This window comes from Perca fluviatilis, chromosome 7 (genome assembly GCF_010015445.1).
Source record: "Perca fluviatilis chromosome 7, GENO_Pfluv_1.0, whole genome shotgun sequence".
In the NCBI taxonomy this organism is placed as follows: Eukaryota; Metazoa; Chordata; class Actinopteri; order Perciformes; family Percidae; genus Perca; species Perca fluviatilis.
Genome location: NC_053118.1, coordinates 37087786 through 37113392, shown reverse-complemented (window position 1 = coordinate 37113392; position 25607 = coordinate 37087786). Strand labels below are relative to the sequence as shown.

General features: G+C 42.9%; 1 protein-coding gene across 1 annotated transcript in view; it reads left to right on the top strand.

Annotated features, from left to right (window-relative positions):
* Nucleotides 1-24569, top strand: part of LOC120562574 (collagen alpha-6(VI) chain-like) — a 146306-nt gene extending 121737 nt beyond the window's left edge. Inside the window, 11 exon segments of the mRNA XM_039806349.1 lie at nt 3423-3916; nt 4648-4738; nt 5279-5407; nt 5410-5459; nt 5462-5924; nt 6022-6139; nt 13746-13885; nt 15661-15708; nt 18165-18221; nt 18821-18859; nt 23982-24569. Coding sequence (XP_039662283.1) covers nt 3423-3916; nt 4648-4738; nt 5279-5407; nt 5410-5459; nt 5462-5924; nt 6022-6139; nt 13746-13885; nt 15661-15708; nt 18165-18221; nt 18821-18859; nt 23982-24250 — 1898 coding nt within the window. The 3' untranslated portion in view covers nt 24251-24569.
* The last annotated feature ends 1038 nt before the right edge of the window (nt 24570-25607 follow it).

Here is a 25607-nt window from a genome sequence, read left to right as displayed (position 1 = left end):
TATATCTCCGTTCAGTCACTCAGAACGTTACGGTAAGTACAATACAAAACTCCAGCTGTGAGATTTACTCTCCTAATCATCAAAAAAATATCAATTCACCTTTTAAACCTTTGTAGTTTCACTTTGTTTTCATTTTAGTCATGATTAGTCGTGATTTTGGACGGTTGGCAGTTACATAATACTCTCATATCATTTTCAAAAGATGTTTCATAAGGGTCTGACACACCAACCCGACGGCCGACCGTCGGCAGAAAAGACAGAGTGAGTCTGAAAGTCGGACTGATCAGTCGGCTCCCGTCTCCCTGAGTCGGTCCAAAAAGTGCCTCGGAACACACAGAAGAGACGCCGACTTGAGCGTACGTTCTGCACGTGCGTGAGACGTAATACATCTCCATAACAGCAGGCGGCGCTAATCTGTATTGTCACGCAAAAAATGAAAACCGGAAATGAGGGAGCATCTCTCTAGACCTCGTAAACAGAGCATGCTGTCGTCAGTCACTGTTTTCATCAGAGAGTGGGGATAGTAGTCAAGAAGGATCGTTGTCATTACTCGCTGAACGGAAGAAAATACGATGGCTAGTAATAACAAGATACTGGTGTTTTCAGCTCCGGTTTTCTCGTGCACTGCACGGTCATTGAGTCCGACTACCCACATGTCAAATCGGCCAAAATGAAGGCCAACGGCTCCTCCGACTGACGACGACACGGAACACAGCGAACAGACTCGAGTCACCGACCTCGCCAGACTGTCTGACGGCCGATAATCTGGTTGGTGTGTCAGCGCCTTTAGAGGATTTCAGTGTTGAGAAATGAATTGTATCTACTAGAGGTGACCCCGAATATTTGAATAAAAACAAAGATTTCGGTGCCTTACCTTTTTTTATTTAGCACGGGACGCTACGTTACCGTTAGCTAGTAGCTGGATTAAACCCAACGGTTGAAATGCTGACAGCTTACGTTAAGCGGTGTAAAGTGTAACTTTCCCTGTAGAGGATTCCAACAGCGGGACGTAACAGTCTGACTGCAGCTGCCGTTGTCGGGAAAACAACACAGATTGTGCGTTCACTTGAAACTCGCCAGCCTTGTGGTGTATTCAAAGTTATTGTAAAATACCCTTTTCCCATCTGGTGGTTGTTTGTCGTTTACCAGCAATTTACTGGTGAAATAAGTCATTGTTATAAGTTATTGTTATTACATTATTAATCAATCATTTCATTTGGACCATATGGCCTTGGCGATAAACAAGCCATTCTTTAATGTTGCCAACTCGTCGTTTTGTGCTCCTTTTTTATATTTTATATTATATAAATTATAAATATATTATATATATTTCAGTTCAGGCACAGTTTAGGCACCAGCACCGTTTTAAAAGTATTGTTTTAGCACCAGTATCGGAAGAAACCCAAACGATACCCAACCCTACTTTTTTTGTAGCTGGATGTTATGCGCTCCCCACCCTGCTCTCTTCTTCCTCTCTGTTCATCTCAGGTGTTCCTGATTCCTGATTGTCAGTGTGGCCCCGCCCCTGTATATAAGGAAGGCTGGGAGACAGGGATTGAGGCTCTGAGACTTAAGTTGCTCTGATCATCCGTTCCCTTCTGTTCTCTTCTTTTGTGTTTTATTGCTTTGAGGATGGAGGTCTGGTAGTCTAGTTTTCGCGGCTTTGTTTCTGTTAGTTAGTCGCTTCTCTTTAGTTTGGGGGCGGGGGGCAGTTCTTGATCCGACGTCCCTTGATGCTCAGGCTTCTTCCCTTCTTTTTACTTTAACTAATTTTCAGGTTTGGTGTTTTTCGATACGTTGACGGTCACATTTACAGTTGAAACCAGATATTTATATACACTTCAGAAAAAAACACCAAAAAATTGATTTCTTTACTGTCATACATTAAATCAGAGTAAACTTTTTCTGTTTTAGATCAATACATATTAACATATTTTTTGCATTTGTTAAATGTCAGAATCGACCGAGGGAGAATTTTTATGTATTTTTTTTATCACTTTCATCAAAGTCAGAAATATACATACACTTCATTAGTATTTGGTGGAATTGTTTCCAATTGAAACTGTTTCACTTGGGCCAAACGTTTTGGGTATCCTTCCACAAGCTTTCTACAATAGTTTGCTGGAATTTTGGCCCACTCCTCTGGACAGAACTGTGGATGCATATAAAGGCACACCTCAAACACAGAGCCTCTTTCTTTGACATCATGGGAAAATCAAGAGAAATCAACCAAGACATCAGGAAAAGAATTGTGGACCTCCACAAGTGTGGCTCATCCTTAGGTGCAATTTCCAGATGCCTGAAGGTCCCACATTCATCTGTTCAGACAATAATACGCAAGTATAAAAAACATGGGAATGTACAACCATCATACCGCTCAGGAAGGAGACGGATTCTGAGTCCCAGAGAGGAAAGTTTTTTGGTACGAAATGTGCGAATCAATCCCAGGACAACAGCAAAAGACCTTGTGAAGATGCTAGCTGAAACTGGTAAGACAGTGTCATTATCCACAGTAAACGAGTCCTGTACCACCATGAGCTAAAAGGTTACTCTGGGAGAAGAAAGCAATTACTTCAAAACCACCATAAAAAAGCCAGACTACAGTTTGCAACTGCACATGGGGACAAAAATCTTAATTTCTGGAGACATGTCCTGTGGTCTGACGAAACAAAAATTGAACTGTTCGGCCATAATGATAAACGGTATATTTGGAGGAAAAAGGGCGAAGCTTTGAAGCCTCAGAACACCATCCCAACTGTGAAGTATGGGGGTGGTAGTATAATGTTGTGGGGCTGCTTTGCTGCAGAAGGGAGATTGTATTCTGAACGAGCCGCCATGATAGTCTATCTTTGAATTTCCGGAGAAACCAGACCCATGTGACGCGTTCATCTAATCAGCTGCCGGTTTTCATTTTTTGGGCGACAATACAGATTAGCGCTGCCTGCTGTTATGGAGACGTATTACGTCTCATCTCTCCAATGTGTTCCGAGGCACTTTTTTTGACCAACTCAAGGAGACTGATCAGTCCAACTGTCTTTTCTGCCAAGAGTCGGCCGTCTGGTTGGTGTGTCAGGGGCTTAAGTAGTACTACCGAGCACGAACACCCGTTTCCTGGGTGAAAGTCTTGTGTTTTCTCCTTAACTTCTCCCGGGACATGACACCTCTGCTCCCAGGCTTGAAAGCCCTGTGCCGATCTTCGCAGTCTTATACAGCAGCAGTCAATTTGGTGCAATACAGCAATAAATACGTACAATACATACCAAGTACAGTGCTTTACATTTCATAGCTTTATGTACAAATGGTTCATGAGAACAGCCTGCTAAGGTAAATGTTTTGGTCAGAGTTTCTAAGATGATAGCATAGTGGTTTTGGGTTTTTAATGGGACCTGATTCATACTTTTTCTCAACATAAACTCCTCCAGGTGAATCAAGGTGCCCGGTCTACCCCACCGAGCTGGTGTTTGGTCTGGACATGTCGCAGGACGTGACCCCTGCAGCCTTTGAGAGGCAGCGCTCCGCCCTCCTCTCCCTGCTGGACGACATCACCATCTCTGAGAGCAACTGTCCGTCTGGTGCTCGCGTCGCCGTGGTGGCTTACAGCGCCTACACCAAGTACATGATCCGCTTCCAGGACTACCAGCGCAAGCCTCAGCTGATCGAAGCTGTGAAGAACATCGCCCTGGAGAGGACGTCCATCAGGCGCAATCTGGGGGCCGCCATGCGCTTTGTGGGTCAGAACGTCTTCAAACGTGTTCGTAAAGGACTGATGATGAGGAAGGTGGCAGTCTTCTTCTCCAGTGGGCCGTCAGAGGATAATTCAGACATTGTCACCGCCATGATGGAGTACCGAGCCCTCAAAATCGTCCCAGTGGTCATCTCTCTGCGAGGCGCTCCGGAAGTTGAACGAGCGATAAAGGTAGGTTTGATTCAACCGTTTTAAAAGTAGGGACCCATTCTTGTTCGCCCAGTGGCCTCGGGGGAATCGCGTCCGAACTAGACGTCATTGAAGAGTTGATTACTTCAAACTGACCTATGACCTTTAAGCCCAGTTCAGACCAATGATTCGAAACAAGTTTAAACTAGCAACTACTTGCAAAGTGTCGGTCTGCAGAGTTCTGAAACCTGCTAATTCACACCAATGAGACAAGACGGTGTATCATCTGCATAGAAAAATTACTCTCCGTCCTTCCGTTCTAACTACCGACTTTCAAAATATGAATGTGGATAACATTAGTGATAGTGAGATGCTTGCTAGAGTTGCATTTCTAGTGCTGAATCAGCAAAAACGTTTTATTTCATTGATTCACTGCTTTGTTTAAATGCTGCTCGGCCCGCTGCCTCTCTAGACTTCTTTTCAGGCTTTAGACAATCTAACCCGTGACGGGAGACTTTGGCCAATCACGGGTCATTTGAAAGAGAGTGTGTTTCTATTGGCTGTTCTACAAATGCAGATGCGTCTACGTTCTTTCAGGTGGTGAAAGCCTGATTCAGTGGGGGGGGGGAAATCCTGCAGAAAAAGAGCTGCGTTTTACAATTCGGGCACTTTTTTTGCCCGTTGGAGAGCATTTACAAGAAGTACTTTAAGTCAGGAGATGAAATGTGAACAAAGTTAGTGATAAATATTAACAGCTGCTGTTTTATCTCCAGGTCGACGACACAGGAAACTCTTTGTTCACCGTGCTGGGGAGGGACGTGGCTGCTGACCTGCTGAAGGTCAAGAACTGTGCAATCTGTTACGGTAAGCCCCGAGCCTCAGGCTTGGATTATTATAAATCATTAGTGATATTATAAAAAATGTGCTCTAGTCCATATCGACGACGTTCCACTTCCGGGATTGCTCAGGTGCTGCGGAAATTCGCCGGATTTTCCGCCGGATATCCATCACCTTCCTCTTTCTTTGTGTTGGCGTTCTAAACTGTGGGTGGCTTTGTGCCCATGTGTGTGTGTCTCCTGCATGCGCAAGTACAGCTGCGGAGAGTTGCTTACTTCCCTAGATGAAATGGAGAGCCCAAGCATGTCTTCGCAGTGGGCTACTGGTGTGTACAGTGTGTTCAGGGGACAGGCAGCTATCAGATAGTGAGGAGATGTTTGCTGTATGTGACAAAAAATGTTGTAGCCTAAAAAACGTGTGACGTCGCTTAGAGCAGATTGTCTAGCTAAGTGATTTCCAAAAGTGTCACTAAGAAGTCCCAAGTGACAATTTTAACAGCTTGAACTGCACAAAGCCATTTTCTAACCAAGCTAGTTGACTTCTCGATGATTGTTGTTTTTTCTTCAGACCCCTGTAGGCATTCAGAGTTGTGCCCCTCGATCGAGGACATCCCGACACCTCAACAAGTCAACGTGGACCTGGTTCTGGTGCTGGACGGCTCCAGGGAGATGCAGGCCGATGAGTACGCCGGCGGCCAGCGCTGGGCTCTGTGGTGGAACATCTGGCCGTGAGCCCACAGCCCCCGAGAGCGCGCGGCGGCCGGCCCGGGTGGCTGTAATCCAGAGCGGTACCAAAGATCCCAAGCTGGAGTTTGGCCTGGGGACGTACCAGAGCAGCACGCTGATGCGGAGGCACCTGATGAGGAACATGACCCGGCGGGGCGGCTCCTCGGCGCTGGGAAAGACGCTGGACTTCACCCTGAAGGAGGTGCTGAAGGCCGGCCAGACCCGGAGGAGGAGGGCGGTGCTGGCCGTGGTGGGCACCAAGACGGCCTCCTGGGACCAAGCTAGGCTGGACTGGATCTCCTCTAGAGCCTACTGTGACGGGGTGGCACTGTTTGTGGTGACGGTGGGCAAGCGCTACGATCGGGAGCAGGTGGAGGATCTGGCCGGTCGGCCCGTAGCGCAGCACCTGATCCACCTGGACAGACTGAAGGCCGACGAGCAGAGCTACGCCCAGCGCTTCTTCAGAGTCTTCCTCTCCGCCCTCAGCAGTGAGAACACACGCACACACTCTCACACACACACACACACACACACAAAACATACATAAACAACAACAAACATGAGTGTATTTTGTGCATATTTCAGAGGGAATAAATGCGTATCCTCGTCCATCATTTAAAGAAGACTGCAACAGGCTGAAGGAACCAGACGATGCGCCGGCCTGGGAACATGACGATTCACTGATCTTCGATAGGGACAATGGGTAACTCACACTTTATTTATACACAGCCTTAGAAGGAACAAATTACAGTTTTTTACAGTTGCTAGAATACATTTCTCAATACTTAGGTCACTTTTTCAAAACTCTTAACACAGTTCTCTTAACCAACTTTCAGCTCGGCACAGCAGTTCATTTCACATTCAAAATGCCCTAAAACTACCAAATCACTTCATACATGTCTCAAATCAACTCCTTCTCCCATAACACTAGCAAAGGTTGACAGCCAACAAACACACTTTGTCACCCACAAAACAATGACCTAAAATACACTAACAACAGGTATCATTATACAATGTTTTCTTATGTAAAACAAGGACACCTCTCTACTGTTTAGAATTCACTGCAATATATGTTACTGGAATGAATCAGACATGATGCAGTACGCTTCAATATATTTCCAAAATAGTAATTCCAAAATACAAGAATTTGTATACACACCATCCACTGATACAGATACAATAGGAATGCTAATCTACTCGGTCTTCTGCATTTGGCCACAGGTTCTCATCCACATCACATCTTATAACATCTAGGGCAATACACCTAGGAAAGAATCTTCTGGCATGCCTAATCCATCCCTGGCAATCTTCTGCTGATATGTCCAGGCATCCAGCATGCATTGCTTCCAGGAGGGACATTTGATTATGTGGAAGGTGGTCATAAACCTTCCACCTCCGTGAGGAAAATAATTCCTCTATGGGGTTGAGGAATGGAGAGTAAGGTGGGAGGAAAAGTGACACCATTCTGGGATGGGCTGCAAACTACTCGGTGACTGCACGGGAGTGGTGAAATGCCACATTGTTTCATACAGTTATAAATGTTGGCTGATTTCTTCTCTCTGCATCCCTTTCCTCAACTAGCACAACCCTTTCATAGAGATCATGCAGGAAAGCAAGGAGACGCTCAGTGTTGTATGGCCCAATTAGTGGTTTTTGTAACAGCAATCCATCAGTGGATATTGCTGCGCACAGGGTTCCTACGTTTTGAAAAAAACTGGAAAAGTTATGGAATTTAAAAAATGCAAATTCCAGGCCTGGAAAGGTTTTGGAAATATAAAAAGACCCAGACAGTTTTGGAAAAGTCATGGAATTTTTTTTTTAACACAGCATAATAATATGTGATTAATAAATGTATTTCACGTCGTCCTAACCTCAACATTCTATTCAGGGCACGATATTATGAATCCCACTATGAACCACATAAATTGTCATTCGTTTTATTGTTAAACCTCTGAGGGTAAACTTTAACACAGATTTTTATTCTTATTGTATAAAGTCGACTGACATTTTCAGGAATACATAGTCATGGAAATTTGACAAAAAGTCATGGAAAAGTATTGGTTAAAATGCGTATGAACCCTGCGCGCACATTGTGATGTTGGCACCCCTCTGGCCCAGGACATCCACTGTGGCTCTCTTCCCAATCACATTCCTTCCTCGTCACCGTGTTTTCGCCAAGTTGAAACTATTAGGCTATTGCAGTAGTATACATTACCTAAAATGTATGTCTTTGTGTGTGTTTGGTTTTGTTCAAAAACAGTTATTTTTGACAAACAGTTGGTTTGCCAGAAAACTCGAACAATAGATGCCACTGTTGAGCGTTGCAGATTTGGCTGCACTCTCTGACCAGCCTCTCTCATTGAGAGACCACGATTGATTACATGATCAATTACAGTAGCTCTAATCTCATCTGAGACTACAGCTCTTGATCTTCCTCTTCTTCTTCCACCACCACGCATATGAATTCCTCGCCCCCTTCCAGCCACTCTTCTTCCTCTTTCAGCCACTTCTCCATCTCTGGCTGGGTCCATGTTTCTGTCACAATACAAAACTATTCTGAGGTTGTCTCCTTTTGTAATGAAATTGAAAGAGTAACACCTTTGTAGGTGTTCAGCCATAATGAGAATAAGCTGTGTTTGGTCCAATTGTCCAATTGTTTTCATAGCATTTAATTTTTCGATTCAAAATATATTTCATTATAATAGTACTGTAGAAATGTAGCAAATTGCTGTCTTATTCAGTTTTTTATTATGTTATTGTTTTGAACTTAATTTTAACAGTTTTGAAAACAGTATGTTAGCATGTGCAAATTGGCCTGTAGGTACATAGAGTTTTGGCGGTTTGAAAGATGTAGTCATTGAATGCATTTTGTGCCAAAGCAATGATAAATGATCCACAGTTTAGCCAACATATACTTCTGTGTGCTTACTGTGTGAAGAGTTTTGACAAAGTGACCCAAGTATTGAGAAATCCGTCCTAGCAACTGTAAAAACTGTAAAGGTCCCACAGCATGAAAATTTCACGGTTTCACGATTTTTTTTTTGGGGGGGGGTTTGGGGTGGGGGGGTGGGGGTAGGCGGGGCCCTGGGTATCCTTCTCTGCATTTTAGAAAATGAAAGCTCAGATGGACCAATCTGGAATCTTCTCCTTATGAGTCCATAAGGACCAAGGTTACCTCCGTTCTCTGATTTGCCGCCCAGAGAATTTGGCCCGCCCATGAGAGAGAGACATCATGGCTTGCAAACGAGCGATATATGGCAGTTAATCAACGCCACATCCTCACCCTCCACCTACAGTATTAGGGGACCACTGAGGCCGATATAGAAGAGACTTCAGATACAGTATTAGTGGACCACTAAGGTCTATATAAAAGAGACTTCAGATACAGTATTAGGGGATCACTAAGGTCTATATAAAAGAGACTTTAGATACAGTATTAGGGGACCACTGAGGCCGATATTAAAGCATCCAAAAAGAAGCATGTCATAGGACCTTTAAAGATAATAACAATGATTCTGTCACTGCAAGCTTAACATTTCCTGCAGGAATCCGGGAAGCATTAATTTAATGATTTGTGGGCCAAACAACATCGAGACCGTTAGGTTAAAAGTGGGCTGTATTTGTTTGAAAATTGACAATTCCATACAGTAGATGTCCATTTAAATCAACAGTAATTTAATCATCGTACAACACACTTCATTCAAAGTCGACAGAAACTAAATAAAACTATCAAAAGCTGTCTTGGTTCATCTTTCCACTGTTCCAACAATCACCACTCTGGTTTGGTTGAAATGAACCCTTAATTAGGACTGGGCACTGAACGTCGATACTTTTATGGCACCGAAAAAAATACAAATTTCGGTTCCAAAAGCGTCTGAGCGCGTAAGCTTATCTGTCCTCTCTGCATATTGACACAGAGCGGAGCTCCGACCGACACACACACACACACACACACAGATAGGTGCAGACGGAGTAAATTACGTCGTCGGCTCTGCAGTTGTGTTGAAGTCACCGCAAGTCACGGCGATGCCGATAAAGTGGTTTCAAGTGTGGTTACAGTTTTTAAAAACTTCACGGAGATAGCGTTTGCTGCGATGTGATATTAATGGTCGGCATCGAAACTGAGGTATCGAAATTGGCACCGGATCGAAAGATTTTGAACGATGCCCAGCCCTACCCTTAATTCACCCATTTACATGTGGAAATACGCTGGCTCTATACACGCTAAAAGTCCTGATTTTTTACATGGAGTCTGGTGGGTTTCAGGGTTCATACGTTTTGAAAAAATCTGGAATTTGGAAAATGCAAATTCCAGGCCTGGAAAGGTTTTGGAAACATAAAAAGACCCAGAAAGTTTTGGAAAAGTCATGGATTTTTTTTTTTAACACAGTATAATAATATGTGATTAATAAATGTATTTTGTGTATGATTTGTGTAATGTATTTTCGGGGCGTGATATTATGAATCCCACTATGAACCACGTAAATTGTCATTCAGTGTGCCGATGTGCTGAAATAGCAGCAATCGGCACCATGACTATTATTGCTCATACTTATTATTATTATTCTGCCTGTTTTTTGTCCCGCTACTAGTCACGGAGCGTTGCCAACACGTGCACACAAAATACATCAAAATGTGTGTAATGCTCGGGAATGGTGTGCTATGTGTTTTCAAAAAGATTTGCCGCACGGTTTTCACGAAATCTGCAAAAAACGGCGAAAAATTGTCCAATAGACTTGAATGGGAAATCTTCAGGAAATCACGTAACATCGCTCAAAACAACCCCTCTTTAGGGGGCATGCTGTATCGCCATACTTTAATGTAGAAAAAAAATGTAAAGTTTAAACTGAAGACAAGACTTTGGTCTTTGTTGGGCTGAATGGGCATTCGGATATCAAGCACGGTTTCTACCAAATCACAGTTTAAGTATCGTCCTCTTTTCAGACCGTTTCAGATTTTCCAATGTGTGTGTATGTGGCCGGAATGTGGAGAGTTAGAGGGGAGGATAGAGTGGGGAGCTGCAGTACAATTCTCTGAAAGTTTTCCAAACAAATTGCTGTCTCCCGTACAGTTTTCATTCTTCATACATCATGGTTGGTCAAAATGTAGGAAATCTTGTGCCGGTCGCAGACATGTATCTATGGAATCCACCGGACCTAAACTTTTAGCTCCATTCATACCAGTTGCCGATAGAAACAATGGAAAAAATGGAACTACAGTGCATTCTCTGAAATTCTTTCCAAACAAATTGCTCTCTCCCCTACAGTTTTCTGCCAATAGAAACAATGAAAAAAAAATATGTGGAAGGACGCAAATGGTTCCCTGTTGGTTACCTGCTCTGTGTCGCATATATTTGACACCACAGAGGAGAGGACAGAGCTGCAGTACGATTCTCTGAAATCTTTTCCAAACAAATTGCTCTCTCCCCTACAGTTTTCACTCTTCATACATCATTGTTGGTGAAAATGTAGAAAATGTTGTGCCGGTCGCAGACATGTAACTATGGAATCCACCGGACTTTTGGCTCTCTTCATACCAACTGCCGATAGAAACTGTGAAAAAAAATATCTGGAGGACGCAGACGGTTCCCTGTTTGTTACATGCTCTGTGTCCCATATATTTCATACCACAAACATAAAATCCACATCAATGCATTCGCCAGACCTTTATCTTTCTTGTGATGATAATATTATTGCCGTTTAGACCCAGTGTTTTTTTGAATTACAGAACAAACTTAAGAGGTATAATTATCATTAAATGGATATATTTGACCCATGGAAGATACTGTCTCCCCCTCTCCCCACTCCCTCACTGTGGAAATCACCATAGCAACAAGTTCTGACACACACAACTCCTATCATGGAGACTTCTGGAAGGAAGGAAGAAGGAAGGGAGGAAGGGAGGGAGGAAGGGAAGGAGGGAGAGAGGGAGGAGAGAGAGGGAGGGAAGGAGGGAGAAAGAGAGGGAGGGAGGGAAGGTGGGAGAGAGAGAGGGAGAGCACAAATAGTCTTATAGGGTTTTGAATTAAAGAAAGGAACTTCAGAGGTATAATCATCATTAAAATGGACATTTTTCACCTGCCAATCAAACTGTCTACCCCTCCCTCCTCTAACTCACACACAGAAAATAGAGGAGAAAAGGAAAAGAGAGGAAAGAGAAAGAGAAAGTAAAAAAGAAGAGGATGAGGAGAGGAAGGAAGGAAAAGTGTTATTTGTCAGCTAAAGTCATGATGGACTAAGGTGGTATTTCAGAAAGCAGGTTTAGTGAAAACTCTGAGTTAGTTAAGCCTGAGATGAGGGAACCTCTGGGTTTTCTGTTTCAGAAAGAGAGGTAACTTAACCTCAGAGTCAGTTACTATGGTAACTGAGCCTCAGTAGCTACTAAGGTAACTGAGTCTGTGAACCTAACCTGGTAGAGCAGGTTTTCTTCAAGGAAACTTCGAGTTTGTCTCAGTCTCTTCCCTCTGACACAGCGCTTTTTATTTCCTCATTCATTCATTCAATCTGGATCAGGCGAATTTTAAGCGCAGTTTGTTATCGGCATGAATAAAAAAAAATATGTTGGTTTATTAACCATGTTAGGCAGACTATAAAACATTTTATTTCTCAAAACATGGCATTTCCTTTTGTCTACGATCCCATTGATGAAGAAGCTGCTTTACTTCACAGAGAGTTAAACATATGTGGAGATGATATTGACCCCCAGCCCCGACATTTAAATTTTCAGATAACTTCCTATTTGAGTGGTATCGTTTTTCTTCCCAGTCGATCATTAGGTTAGGTAGCCTAGGCTACCTAACCTTATCGTCCTCATATCACTAACGTCACCCATCTATGCTCTTACATCCCAGCAGATTATTTGTGTCGCATTAAGTTTTTTGCAAACTGCATTTGTCTTTGCAACATTGGTGATGCGGAGCATTTTAGTAAAGCCACTGTAGCAAAACGCCCGTCAGAAGAGTGTGACTCCCTCTGAAACGTGTTTTAAACGTTTTTAAAAGGGAGTTCCACAGTATTGCAGGTGATTGCAGGTGACCTTTTGAAATAAAAGTTTATGGATTATAATTCTGATAATGATGGTGCTGTAACTGCAGGATTGCACCTAAATGAAATGGATTATAGGTTCAATACCATTTCACCGTAATGTTAGGCTATACATCTATATTGGAATATACGCATTTACTCTAGCAGCAATTTACACTTCTCCCATGATTCTATCTCTTTTGAATGTATATATATATATATATATATATATATATATATATATATATAAACAGTCATTTTAGCATCCTAAACCCACCAGACTCCATGTAAATAAACAGTACTTTTATGCATCCCCAAACCCACCAGACTCCATGTAAATAAACAGTACTTAAAGCATCCTAAACCCACCAGACTCCATGTAAATAAACAGTACTTTATGCATCCCAAACCCACCAGACTCCATGTAAATAAACAGTACTTTATGCATCCTAAACCCACCAGACTCAAAGTATGGAATTATACATTGTGAGAAATTTTACAAAAGTTAAAAAAAAAAAATGGTAAGTGGTACTACGCTGTTCTCTGGTCTTGACCTGTATGCATTTGTGGTGTCTTGTAAGCCCATCCATCCATTCCCTATTGCTATGTACGTCAATACAGCTACTGCTATTAATACTTAGCTAGTGTTATTCGGATGTGCACCAAGTAGTAGGCACACTGTCAAAATTTCTTCCAGAATTTTCTAGTTCATTTTATTGTTAAACCTCTGAGGGTAAACTGTAACACAGATTTGTATTCTTATTGTATATTGTCGACTGACATTTTCAAGAATACATATAGTCATAAAATTTGCCCGCAAAAGTATTGGTTAAAATGCGTTATGAACCCTGGGGTTTGGTGATGGTGATGTCGGGGTTGTTTCATGTTAAACTAAAAGGATCTTACTCTTTAACTAAAAGCTCTATCTCTGTAGAGATCCTTCCATAATGTTGTCAGGCACTTAGAATAATAATCTGAGTCTGTCAGCGGCAACAACAGAACTTTTAGTGGACGCTAACTGACGGTGAACATCTGTCCTGTAGGGTTACATTACAGCCTGGTTCACGGCTGCCAGTTACAGCGATCACGCTCATGAATGGAAAAAAGTTTTTAAGATTTCTTTTAACATTAGTCACTTAGACACCAATGCATGGAAAAATAGGGTTGAAAAATACCTGAAATTACCCTTTAAGTACAGTTCTTGAGTACATACTACAGCGGTGTTTATGTCTGAGGCCGAATGTGACTGAGTTTATCTTCTGTGTTATTCGGCTGGGGTGTGTCCAGTCAGGGGTCGGCAATGCTGGCCGACGAGTTTGTGGAGGAGGTCGAGGAGAAGTTTCGGGTGCAGACAACACAGCTGGATGTCATCGCCAGTGTGACCCCAGGGGACGGCCAGAGTTTCCTCTCAGGACTGAACCTCAGCGGTAATACACACACACACACACACACAAACACATGTATACATATATATTAGGGCTGCAACGATTCTTCGAATAACTCGAATAATTCGATTACAAAAAATCTTCGAAGCAAAATTCTTTGCCTCGAAGCTTCGTTAAATCAATGTAATTAAGGTTATACGGCTCACTGTGTTTCCGCACGGAGGATTATTAAGGATTATAAGAGGTTTGCGCTTCTGCGGACACAAGACTGACGGCCCATATTACAAATGAAGGAAGACGAAAATAGCGATGGTCTAAAAGGGAGAGACAGGCGAGAGAAAACGACAGAAAGTTTGGGATCATTTTAAGCTGCAAACATGCTGCTACATCACCTCTGTAACAAACCTCCAGTGTACTCATCCATTCCACGGAGCTAACCCGATACAAGGTAGCTAACGTCTGCTGCTCTCGTCCACCGCGCTGTTTACACAACTAGCCTGCAGCATGCTATTTTGCTAATAGCGATGTTTTACACAACTAGCCTACAACATGCTACTCTGCTAATAGCGATGTTTTACCAAGCTAAAACGAAAGCTGTCGGTTTGTAGTGTAACTTTTTATTAGTTTGCTTCTAATCTTTGGAAATGTAGCTGCTGCCGGAGACAAACCGGCTCCTCCCCCCAGCATGGCTACTCAATATGCACGTGAATGACGTCATCATGCATTCTTTATTCTTTCTCCTCACTATAGATATATCTGTGCTCCTCACGGTGTATTAGGCTTCTGAAAATGTGTCCCCCAGAACAGTGTAGTTGAGTAGCCCTGCTGTAAACCCTCTGGTCAGTGAACAGCTCTTTTGCATAATCAGTGCAAAGAGCCAGAGGCAAGAAGGGGAATTGGGTGAAAAATATTAACATTTGGGCCACCAAAAATGTACTATTGTAATGTATTTCTTTTTAAGGGTCTTGGAATTTGGCAATACAATTTTTTGCTTTTTCTAAAAAAGGAAACCAGTCTTTTGTATATATACAAGCGACAGGTTTCCTTTTTTTTTAGTAAACAGCAATAATAAATATTTACTATTGCTGTTTACTAAGTATTTCTTACAAAGTATTTCTTATCCGATTACTCGATTAATCGATGGAATAATCGGTAGAATATATAACACGGTGCCTAATCATGTCCCGTGTAGGATTTAAACAATTCAGACTCTGGCGATAACAGAATATGTAAACAGAAATGTTGTTAGGCCTAGATTAAATTGTAAACAGAAATAATCGATTATGAGCCGGCCGGTTACCCGATGCAGCATCGTCCATGTCCACGATTCGATGCATCAATTATTTGATTAATTTCAACACCTCTAGAAGGGACGTACACGCGATCTGCATTTGTAGAACAGCCAATAGAAATGTTCTCTCTCTGAAATGACCTGTGATTGGCCAAAGTCTCCGGCCCTGGGATTTTTTAAAAGCCTAAAAAAACCAGAGCAAAGAGGAAGTGCAGAAGTCTAGTTCTCTCGAACACTTAAAATTAGATTTACAAAGATTAATCTACAAATTGGTTATCATCTATCATCTCATGTTTATGTGTTTTTGTGTGTGTGTGTGTGTGTGTGTGTGTGTGTGTGTGTGTGTGTGTGTGTGTGTGTGTGTGTGTGTGTGTGTGTGTGTGTGTGTGTGTGTATATGTGTGGTGTGTGGGTGTTGTGTGTAGCGTCGTCTGTGTATGTATACAAAGAATCTGCGATTACGTAAAAAAAAAAAATGGACTGAATTAGATGAATATGTAATAATAGTTCCGTGTCGTCTCTCCCAGGTGCAGACACCCTGACGAAGCCGGAGCCGACCAGCTACGTCTCTAAAGGTAAGAACTAAACTGCCACTCTCTGATCCTTTCAGCTTTTCAAATATGCACAAATACAATATAGAATACAAAGCTGACTGATTTTTTTTAAAGTCATCAGATCACTTCAACCGTTGGCTGATGTTCTGATGTGAACTCAGTACCGTATGCGACCTGTTTTTTTGAAGCTTCGGGACTTGAAGCATGTGGTTAGAGCTGTAACAATTCAAAATTTTGCTGTACAATTACTCGTCTCAGAAATAATTCAGATCAACAATATAATTGTCTCTTTCAGTCAAAGGTAAAAATATTAAAATGTATTCCTTTTTTAAACAAATTCAAGTTTTGAGTGAATGCCAGGACACATCTTTAGGTTATATATCAGTTATATCACCATACGTCTCCATCCTCCATCACTCTCTGACTCCGTGGCAGAAACCCTCATTCATGCTTTCATAACCTCATGTTTGGACTACTGCAATGGAGTCCTGTCTGGGGGCCCCAGCAAAACCCTGGACAGGCTCCAGCATGTCCACACGCACGCACGCACGCACGCACGCATGCACGCACTCGCACGGTCGGACTGTTTAGCTAAAGCGATGCTTGTTGTTGGCACAGGACCCTAAACACGTTCCTAGCAACAAAAATGACAAAATAGAGGCGTTGTTTACTTCATAATAATAGTAATAATAATAATAATAGTAACTTTTATTTGTATAGTGCCTTTCATGAAACCCAAGGACACTTTACAGAATGACTGTGGCTAAGCTAAAGGAGGTTGTAGGCTGTGGGGAACAGGTGGTGTTTGAGGAGTTTTTTAAAGTGGTGGTGGTGTGGGTGAGTCATTTTTTTCCATGACTAAGATGAGACGATGACGAGACTGCGCCGATGTCCAAAAACGCTGACTAAGACTAAATTAACATCCATTATTGTTGACGAAAAAAGACGAGACTAAAATGTTTTGCATAAAATAAAAACTAAGATAAAATCTCTCTTCATTTTCGTCTACAATCGTCTCTACTTTTCCATCATGAGATAGAATATTCAGCTGTTACTAGGGTTGGGTACCGAGACCCGGTGCTAATACAGCACTGACCGGTGCCATAACAACCGTTATCTACCGGACCGAATAGCAACGCAGATTTCGGTGCCTTATTTAGGTGCCACTTAAATGCCTGCGCTTCTCTCTGATGCTCCTAAATGGACGTTAGAGACAACCGAAACATCGCTGCACGGGACGCTAGTTAACACTATACCTGGCGGCAGGTAAAGTTAGCCTACCGTTAGCTAGTTAACACTACACCTGACAGCAGGTAACGTTAGCCTACCGTTATCTAGTTAGCACTACACCTGGCAGCAGGTAACGTTAGCCTACCGTTAGCTAGTTAACACTACACCTGACAGCAGGTAACGTTAGCCTACCGTTATCTAGTTAACACTACACCTGACAGCAGGTAACGTTAGCCTACCGTTATCTAGTTAACACTACACCTGGCAGCAGGTAAAGTTAGCCTACCGTTAGCTAGTTAACACTACACCTGGCAGCAGGTAAAGTTAGCCTACCGTTAGCTAGTTAATACTACACACAGAATTTACTGGTGAAATAAGGAAGAGGCTCAATATGTATATAACTTTATATAATTTATTTTTATATAACTATTTGACTGAAATGGTTATCAGAAATAATCTCAGAAATAATTTGTTATTTAAAAAAAGACTAACATGTTTTGACTAAAACTTGACTAAGATATATTGAGTTCTCTTTTGACTAAAACTAAAATGATGAGACTTTTAGTCGACTAAAACTTGACTAAGAAAAAAAGATATGTGAATGACTAAATATGACTAAAACTAACAAGGACATTTGGCACAAGACTAAGACTAAATAAAAAATAGGTGACAAAATTAACACTAGTGTGTTTGTGTGTGTGCGCATGTCTGTGTGTGTGTTTATGTGTGTGTGTGTGGTGTGTGTGTGTGTGTGTGTGTGTGTGTGTGTGTGTGTGTGTGTGGACATACTGGAGCCTGTCCAGGGTTTTGCTGGGGCCCCAAGACAGGACTCCATTGCAGTAGTCCAAACAGGAGGTTATGAAAGTATGAATGAGGGTTTCTGCCACAGAGTCAGAGAGTGATGGCCGGAGGATGGAGATTTATGGCTATGTATTTGTGTTCCTATATTATCTGGGTCACATAACAGTGATATACACTCACCTAAAGGATTATTAGGAACACCATACTAATACTGTGTTTGACCCTGTCCTATCAATATGGGCCAACATTTCTAAAGAATGCTTCCAGCACCTTGTTGAATCAATGACACAAAGAATTAAGGCAGTTCTGAAGGCGAAAGGGATCCCCCCCCACACCATTACACCCCCACCACCACCAGCCTGCCCAGTGGTAACAAGGCATGATGGATCCATGTTCTCATTCTGTTTACGCCAAATTCTGACTCTGCCATCTGAATGTCTCAACAGAAATCGAGACTCATCAGACCAGGCAACATGTTTCCAGTCTTCAACTGTCCAATTTTGGTGAGCTCGTGCACATTTTGGCCTCATTTTCCTATTTTTAGTGGAGATGAGTGGTACCCGGGGGGGTCTTCTGCTGGTATAGCCCATCCGCCTCAAGGTTGTGCGTGTTGTGGCTTCACAAATGCTTTGCTGCATACCTCGGTTGTAACGAGTGGTTATTTGAGTCAAAGTTGATCTTCTGTCAGCTGGAATCAGTCGGCCCATTCTCCTCTGACCTCTAGCATCAACAAGGCATTTTGGCCCCCCAGGACTGCAGCATCCTGGATGTTTTTCCTTTTTCTGACCATTCTTTGTAAACCCTAGAAATGGTTGTGGGTGAAAATCCCAGTAACTGAGCAGATTGGGAAATACTCAGACCAGCCCATCTGGCACCAACAACCATGCCACGCTCTGGACCACACCCCTAAATGCATTGAAGCAGTTGCCATGTGATTGGTTGATTAAATAATTTCATTAACGTGAAATTTAACCGGTGTTCCTAATAATCCTTTTGGTGAGTGTATAAAGAAGCTGCAGTTACGTAAAAAAAAAGGACAATTAGATGAATAAGAAATAATAGTTCCAGGTCTATGTGTGGTTGACTGTGTCGTCTCTCCCAGATGCAGACACCCCTGAGGAAGCCGGAGCCGACCAACCAGGTAAGAACTAAACCACCGCTCTCTGATCCTTTCAGCTTTCATGGTCAACTGACACTGACCAATCACACAATTATTTATATATTACACCACTGCCATATCACTACTAAATACAACTTATTTAATTTTGACAGTTTTTTTTTTTTACATTATCTAGATGCCTCCTGCCTAATTTTCTAAATATTACATGGGCTTGCACCTCCACCACTGGGTGAATTTATACAACAACGGTCGGCAAAACTCTGAACACATCTTCCTTTTTTAAGAATGACTTCAGTGCCGTTCTTTGTTCTTTTCTCAAAGAAAAGCTGAACTCCAAGTCTTCCAGAGTCGCGGCCAAAGACCGCTGTTCTCCAGCAGCAGCAGCCATCTTCTTTGTTTTCAAGTAGCAGGGAATTCACGCGCAACCGTCACAACTCTGCCGTCATTATGTTAAGCCCCGCCCACAGACTCTATACATGATGTGATTGGCCTGACTACAGTTTGGTTTTTCCAGCTCACAAGCCAACAGAGAGTTGCTAGACTGACCCTGGGTGCAAATGACATTTGTTGCCGCTAGGGGGTGCGTCTAGATTTCTAGGCTATTACTTTTCTGCAATTTTCACACTTTGCAAAGTAATCCAGTGGGCCTGATTGGACCCTTTGGGGGGCCGGGCCGTATGTTTGACACCGCTGCCTTAAAATGTGAATTTAAGAAGATATGTAAAAAATGCCCTCAGACCTCCGAGGGTTAGGCTGAATCTCATTTCTCATCTTACCCCTTCGTCTTACCCCTAGCCCTTGTCCCTCAAAACCAAGTGGTAAGGGCTAGGGGTGAAAACATACCCCTATGAAATGAGACGCCACTTGATTACATCATCATACATACTTAGGTCTGTTTGCAATCAATATTTCTATACACACTGCATGGTGTGTTGTATATCTGTTTCTGTTATCACTGTTTTGAATGTCATTGATGTTCAGAAACACTTTCTTTGTTAACAAAAATCTCTTTATTTCCCAAAAAACATAACCGGCAAAAACATTATATAAAAATATATTATATTACAGAACCATTATCAACTATTAGAACCATAACTTACATGTCACACACATAAAAAAGGCACTCAAATGTATAAAACTAAAAAAGACACACAAGACCACAAACTTAAACCAGCTATTCTGAAATTCCAGACCCCAGTCTGAGGCCTGTTGGCCAGTAACCCTTCCCTCCAGACCCCAGTCTGAGGCCTGTTGGCCAGTAACCTTTCCCTCCAGACCCCAGTCTGAGGCCTGTTGGCCAGTAACCTTTCCCTCCAGACCCCAGTCTGAGGCCTGTTGGCCAGTAACCTTTCCCTCCAGACCCCAGTCTGAGGCCTGTTGGCCGGTAACCCTTCCCTCCAGACCCCAGTCTGAGGCCTGTTGGCCAGTAACCTTTCCCTCCAGACCCCAGTCTGAGGCCTGTTGGCCAGTAACCCTTCCCTCCAGACCCCAGTCTGAGGCCTGTTGGCCAGTAACCTTTCCCTCCAGACCCCAGTCTGAGGCCTGTTGGCCAGTAACGCTTCCCTCCAGACCCCAGTCTGAGGCCTGTTGGCCAGTAACGCTTCCCTCCAGACCCCAGTCTGAGGCCTGTTGGCCAGTAACCCTTCCCTCCAGACCCCAGTCTGAGGCCTGTTGGCCAGTAACCTTTCCCTCCAGACCCCAGTCTGAGGCCTGTTGGCCAGTAACCTTTCCCTCCAGACCCCAGTCTGAGGCCTGTTGGCCAGTAACCCTTCCCTCCAGACCCCAGTCTAAGGCCTGTTGGCCAGTAACCTTTCCCTCCAGACCCCAGTCTGAGGCCTGTTGGCCAGTAACCCTTCCCTCCAGACCCCAGTCTAAGGCCTGTTGGCCAGTAACCCTTCCCTCCAGACCCCAGTCTGAGGCCTGTTGGCCAGTAACCCTTCCCTCCAGACCCCAGTCTGAGGCCTGTTGGCCAGTAACCCTTCCCTCCAGACCCCAGTCTGAGGCCTGTTGGCCAGTAACCCTTCCCTCCAGACCAGGGCTCTAGAGTGCAACCAATTTGGTCGCAAATGCGACCAAAATTTTTAAGGGTGCGACTAAGATTTTTTCTAGGTCGCACCGGTGCACCTAACGTCCTCGCATCCGCTGCCTCTCCACTAACGGAGCGATGTTGTTTATATCGATATGGTTTAATGTTGCGTTACATGACCCATTCCTTCTGTAAAGCTGTGCCTGTGTTTGGATCTCTCCTCCGCGCAGCCCCGCCCCCATTCACTCACACACCGGCCGGCTCACCTGCAACATGGAGAGACACAGCGCCGCTGGTCCAAACTCCCGACATTTGTCTACAGTTTTAATTGTTATTAACACAGCTGTATATTGTTAAGTATGAGAGGGAAACCTGTATTGGTACTAGTGTTTCCGCGGGTAACTCTGTCACTGCGGCCGCCACGGCGAAAAACACATTATTAAACTAACTTCAGTTCGTTGAGTAATAGCGTGTAAGACGGAGCATGCTGGATCATAGTTCATAAAAATGCAGCGCAGTGACGATACAGACATTTCATAGCCTACACAAGACTGGTGTAACGCCGCTAATGAGTCAGCCGTCACTCTCTGAGTAGCCTAGCATACGCTTCAGTCCATCGCATTCCCCCTGTCTTTCGGTCGTTCTTTATTTATTTATTTTTTTTTTTTTACGATTTCGGCCTTTATTTTGATAGGAAAGCTGAAGACATGAAAGGGGAGAGAGAGTGGGGGGATGACATGTACAGACATGAAAATCACTCACCTTTCGTGAAATTCCGCGCTTTGGAAACCCAAAATAGGTGACCTACGTGAATCGTGTAGATTTGATGAGAAAATGTTTAAGGGGGGAGAGGGGGGGTGTAAGTACTCGGGCCTGGTGCCGTATGACTATTTTAGAAAAATTAATAAATGAAATAGTCCACATGGGATTTGTTTTAATGCGCTGGATTTAACCATACTGTCTATGGATTTGACCAATCATCGAACTTCCACCCACCAATGAAACGAGTTCCGCCAACCTTCTGCAGCACATGTTCAGGGAAGACGCCGGCAGCGGTAAGACGGTGCTTGCTAGTCATTAGATGCTAGTCACAAAGCTTCGGTCCGTGCACTCTGTAATACGAGTACGTTACCGGCAACGACCGCTACCGTTAAGACTGCGACTGTTCCTTTACTGACCGACCGTGATACAAACAATACGAGTGTGCACGTTCATAGCGGATCATGATTTGTAAAAGCTATCTGAAGTCCAAACTGCCTTGATAAAGCTGTCTGTTTGGAATCAGCATGGCAGGTATTTAAACATAACGGCCTTGTCCCAGAGTTTAGACTTCTAGCTATATGAAAAGATAAACAATGCCACATTTTTAATAAATGTAAATAAAGCAGCTAATATCAGCATGGACAAAATCATGAATGTACTAATTTGCTTTTTTGATGATGACCTGGCCAAAGTAGTAAATTTTAGTTTAATTTTAGTTAGATTCATTGTAGATTGTGATTATGATATTATTGCAATATGTAAATACAAATTGACTCTTTATTTAGTATATGGTTGGAAGAAGTACAAATGTATCCAAAACTTTTTAGTCTTTAAAAATTATGACTTTTATTATTGTGTAATGTCAGAAGGACTTTAACTGTTTTGCCAGTCAAATTAACTTTAATGAGTGCATATTGAAATATTACACTGTTGGTTGGCAAAAAATGCATCTCAAAATGCATCAGATTGATGCTTTAAAATATGGAATATTTAAAATTTTCTTCTGGGGGGGCATGCCCCCGGACCCCCCTAGAGGGGTAATATCCTTCTCACCTTTTTCACCCCTGACCCGTTTTCATGCCTGTCATATAGGAAAGGGCTGCAGGTCGGAGTCAAACCTCTATATTTATCAACTGAGCTATCCGGGCGTCCTCTCTCTCTCTTTTAATCAGTCTGTTATTGTTGTTGAAAGCTTATGAAGGAGCTTTCTCAGGCTATTTATTTTAGATAACTTTCATTTATATGTGTTGCAGCTGTATATTTTCAAACTGGTAAAGAAAACCCTTTCTTTGCATTTTATTTTAATCACAATCTGTTTTAATAAAAGAGCTTGTGAAAAGTGTCTTTGACTTAAAACTGAACATTTAGCCCACTTTGTAAAAAAATACAGAGCTATATATCGTGTATCGCCATTCAGCCTTACGGCGATGCGAGGAAAAATTTGGGTGCACCTAAATTTTGTGCTGGTGCACCTAAATAAAAAAAGTTAGGCGCACCAGTGCAACCAAGGCAAAAAGTTAGTGTGGAGCCCTGCTCCAGACCCCAGTCTGATGCCTGTTGGCCAGTTATGCTTCCCTCCAGACCCCAGTCTGGTGCCTGTTGGCCAGTAACCTTTCCCTCCAACCCCATTTCTTTCATTAGTGTCCTGTATCATAACCAACAACAATGTACAGGTACATGAACAGGCATGAATTACCGGTACAAATGATTACTGCTCGTTTTCAGCCCGAAAGTTGATCAGCTGCTGGGTTTCCTCCAGCGTCCCTGTGTGTGATACAGGACGGTATATGTAAAGCATGTGTCTCAAAAGCAAGTAGTGTTATGCACTGATATCAAACGAAATTCGCTGGTAATGGAGTTTAGTTAACAATGTAGACATGCTTGGAGTCCATTCAAGGCAGAGAAATGCGGGACTGTTGTGCAAATCAGCAATTTAACGTTAGCGTTAGCATAGCAAGCTAGCGATTTTAAAAAAACGTTTCAATTACAAATATTGTTGCAAATATATATGTACAGGACTGAGTAGAGCACAAAACAAGACTTTCGTAATTTTTAAATCAATTCTTTAAGCTGAAATTACTTCCATTTATGGGTCTCTCTGGTCAACCTGGCAGCCATTGTTCCTTGTTGCGCAACGTATCTGGATACCTCTGGCTGGCCAAGTAAGCTTACATCCTTGCTTGGTTTCAAGGGGTATCTAGCCCTTCCCCTTAGCCCTACCCCTAGATCAAAATGAATATTGGGTCAGCCCTTACTCTCACGTGAACGCGCAAAACGAAGGGGCAGGGGTAAGGGGAAGGGGTAAGACAGAGAAATGAGACGCAGCCTTAATCTCTCTCTCCCGTCTTCATCCAGACACCTGTCTCCTGCGCCCGGACGCCGGCGGCTGCCAGAACTACACCATAAGATGGTACTTTGACAGCGATCAGGGGCGATGCTCTCGCTTCTGGTACGGCGGCTGCGACGGCAACGGAAACCGTTTCAACACCCTGACTGAGTGCCAGAGCCTCTGTGTGACGAAGAGTCAATTAGTGGGAAGAAGAGGAGGAAGAGGAAAAAGAGGAGGCGCCGGTGTGAGACAACATCGCCTGGACCGAATGAAGAAAACGGTTGCGTTGCACTGAACACGAAGCGGGATAAAATACATGCAAGCTGAGTCTGCTCTGGGATGTTTAAACTGAAACACATCAGGGAAAGTTTAAACTGTTCCAAAGCGTTTCCAAAGCCTGTCTACGGAGAGCCTGTTCACTCCCTATTTAGCCCCATTGTACCGAATTTGGTTGCAGTTCCACCAGAGTTTCACTGGGGGTGATCACGGTCTAATGCAAAATGTATGGGAGTCTACAGTGGGGAGAACAAGTATTTGATACACTGCCGATTTTGCAGGTTTTCCCACTTACAAAGCATGTAGAAGTCTGTAATTTTTATCATAGGCACTCTTCAACTGTGAGTGACAGAATCTAAAACAAAAATCCAGAAAATCACATTGTATGATTTTTAAGTAATTAATTTGCATTTAAAAAGATTTTTAGAACAAAACAGCAGTGTGTATTTTCTTAGCCCCCCCTTTCAAATGCAACATTCAAATTACTAGACAAAAAATGATATCCTGAGAAAAGTGGATTTTGAGGGGTATAGCTCCATAGACCTCCATTCATTCTGCACTGGCCCGTGAGCGCCCTCATATGGAAGCAGAGTGGAACTGCAACCAGTTCAGAAGCTGGAAGTATCTAGAGAGTGAAACTTCTTCCCTTATTATAAATTCTTTGGTGTTTCTTTCTCTGGACCCGTTGCCTTGAATTCTTTGTGTGTGTGTGTGTGTGTGTTCTCACCTTTACTAGTATTTTCCACCTTGTTCTCTACCCGATGCTCAACAAGAGCTGCCTCTTTCAGGATATACTGTATGTTGTTATTTTTGATGCAACCAGGTGCTATTTTCTGAAGGAAGAGAAATTGCAGCAGGTCAAAAACCACAACAAATAAAATAAAAGGAAAATTGACATGCCAGGAAATTGACATACAGGTCACATTCATCTGAATTTAGTCAAATTTTTGCCACAGAAAAACTCTCATTTTTATTGTTTTGTACTATATTCTGAATAAAATGTATGTTTCAGTTAACACCAAAACTCAAGCATGGTCTATTAATGTACATCTTGTCAGTCCTGAACTATCGGTCCCTATAACACTGTGCACAAAACAACCTTTGAGTGACTTTCAAACTTTCATTCAAACCCATCAGAGGTTAATGTTGATCTCCTGCACCGTAGTTGATTGTTAAAGGGTCATTTCGGGTTTTTAACTCTAGTTTCCAATGTTTTTGTGTGTAAGTGACTGATAGGAACAACAATCTTTGAAGTTGGTCCAGTAGTGAGCGGGAACGCTGTAACTGCAGCCACAGACCGGGCTGCAATGTATCCATAGGGGCAAATGTGCATCGTCAATTTGCATCCACTAAAGAATTGCTGTTTTTGCCAGTGA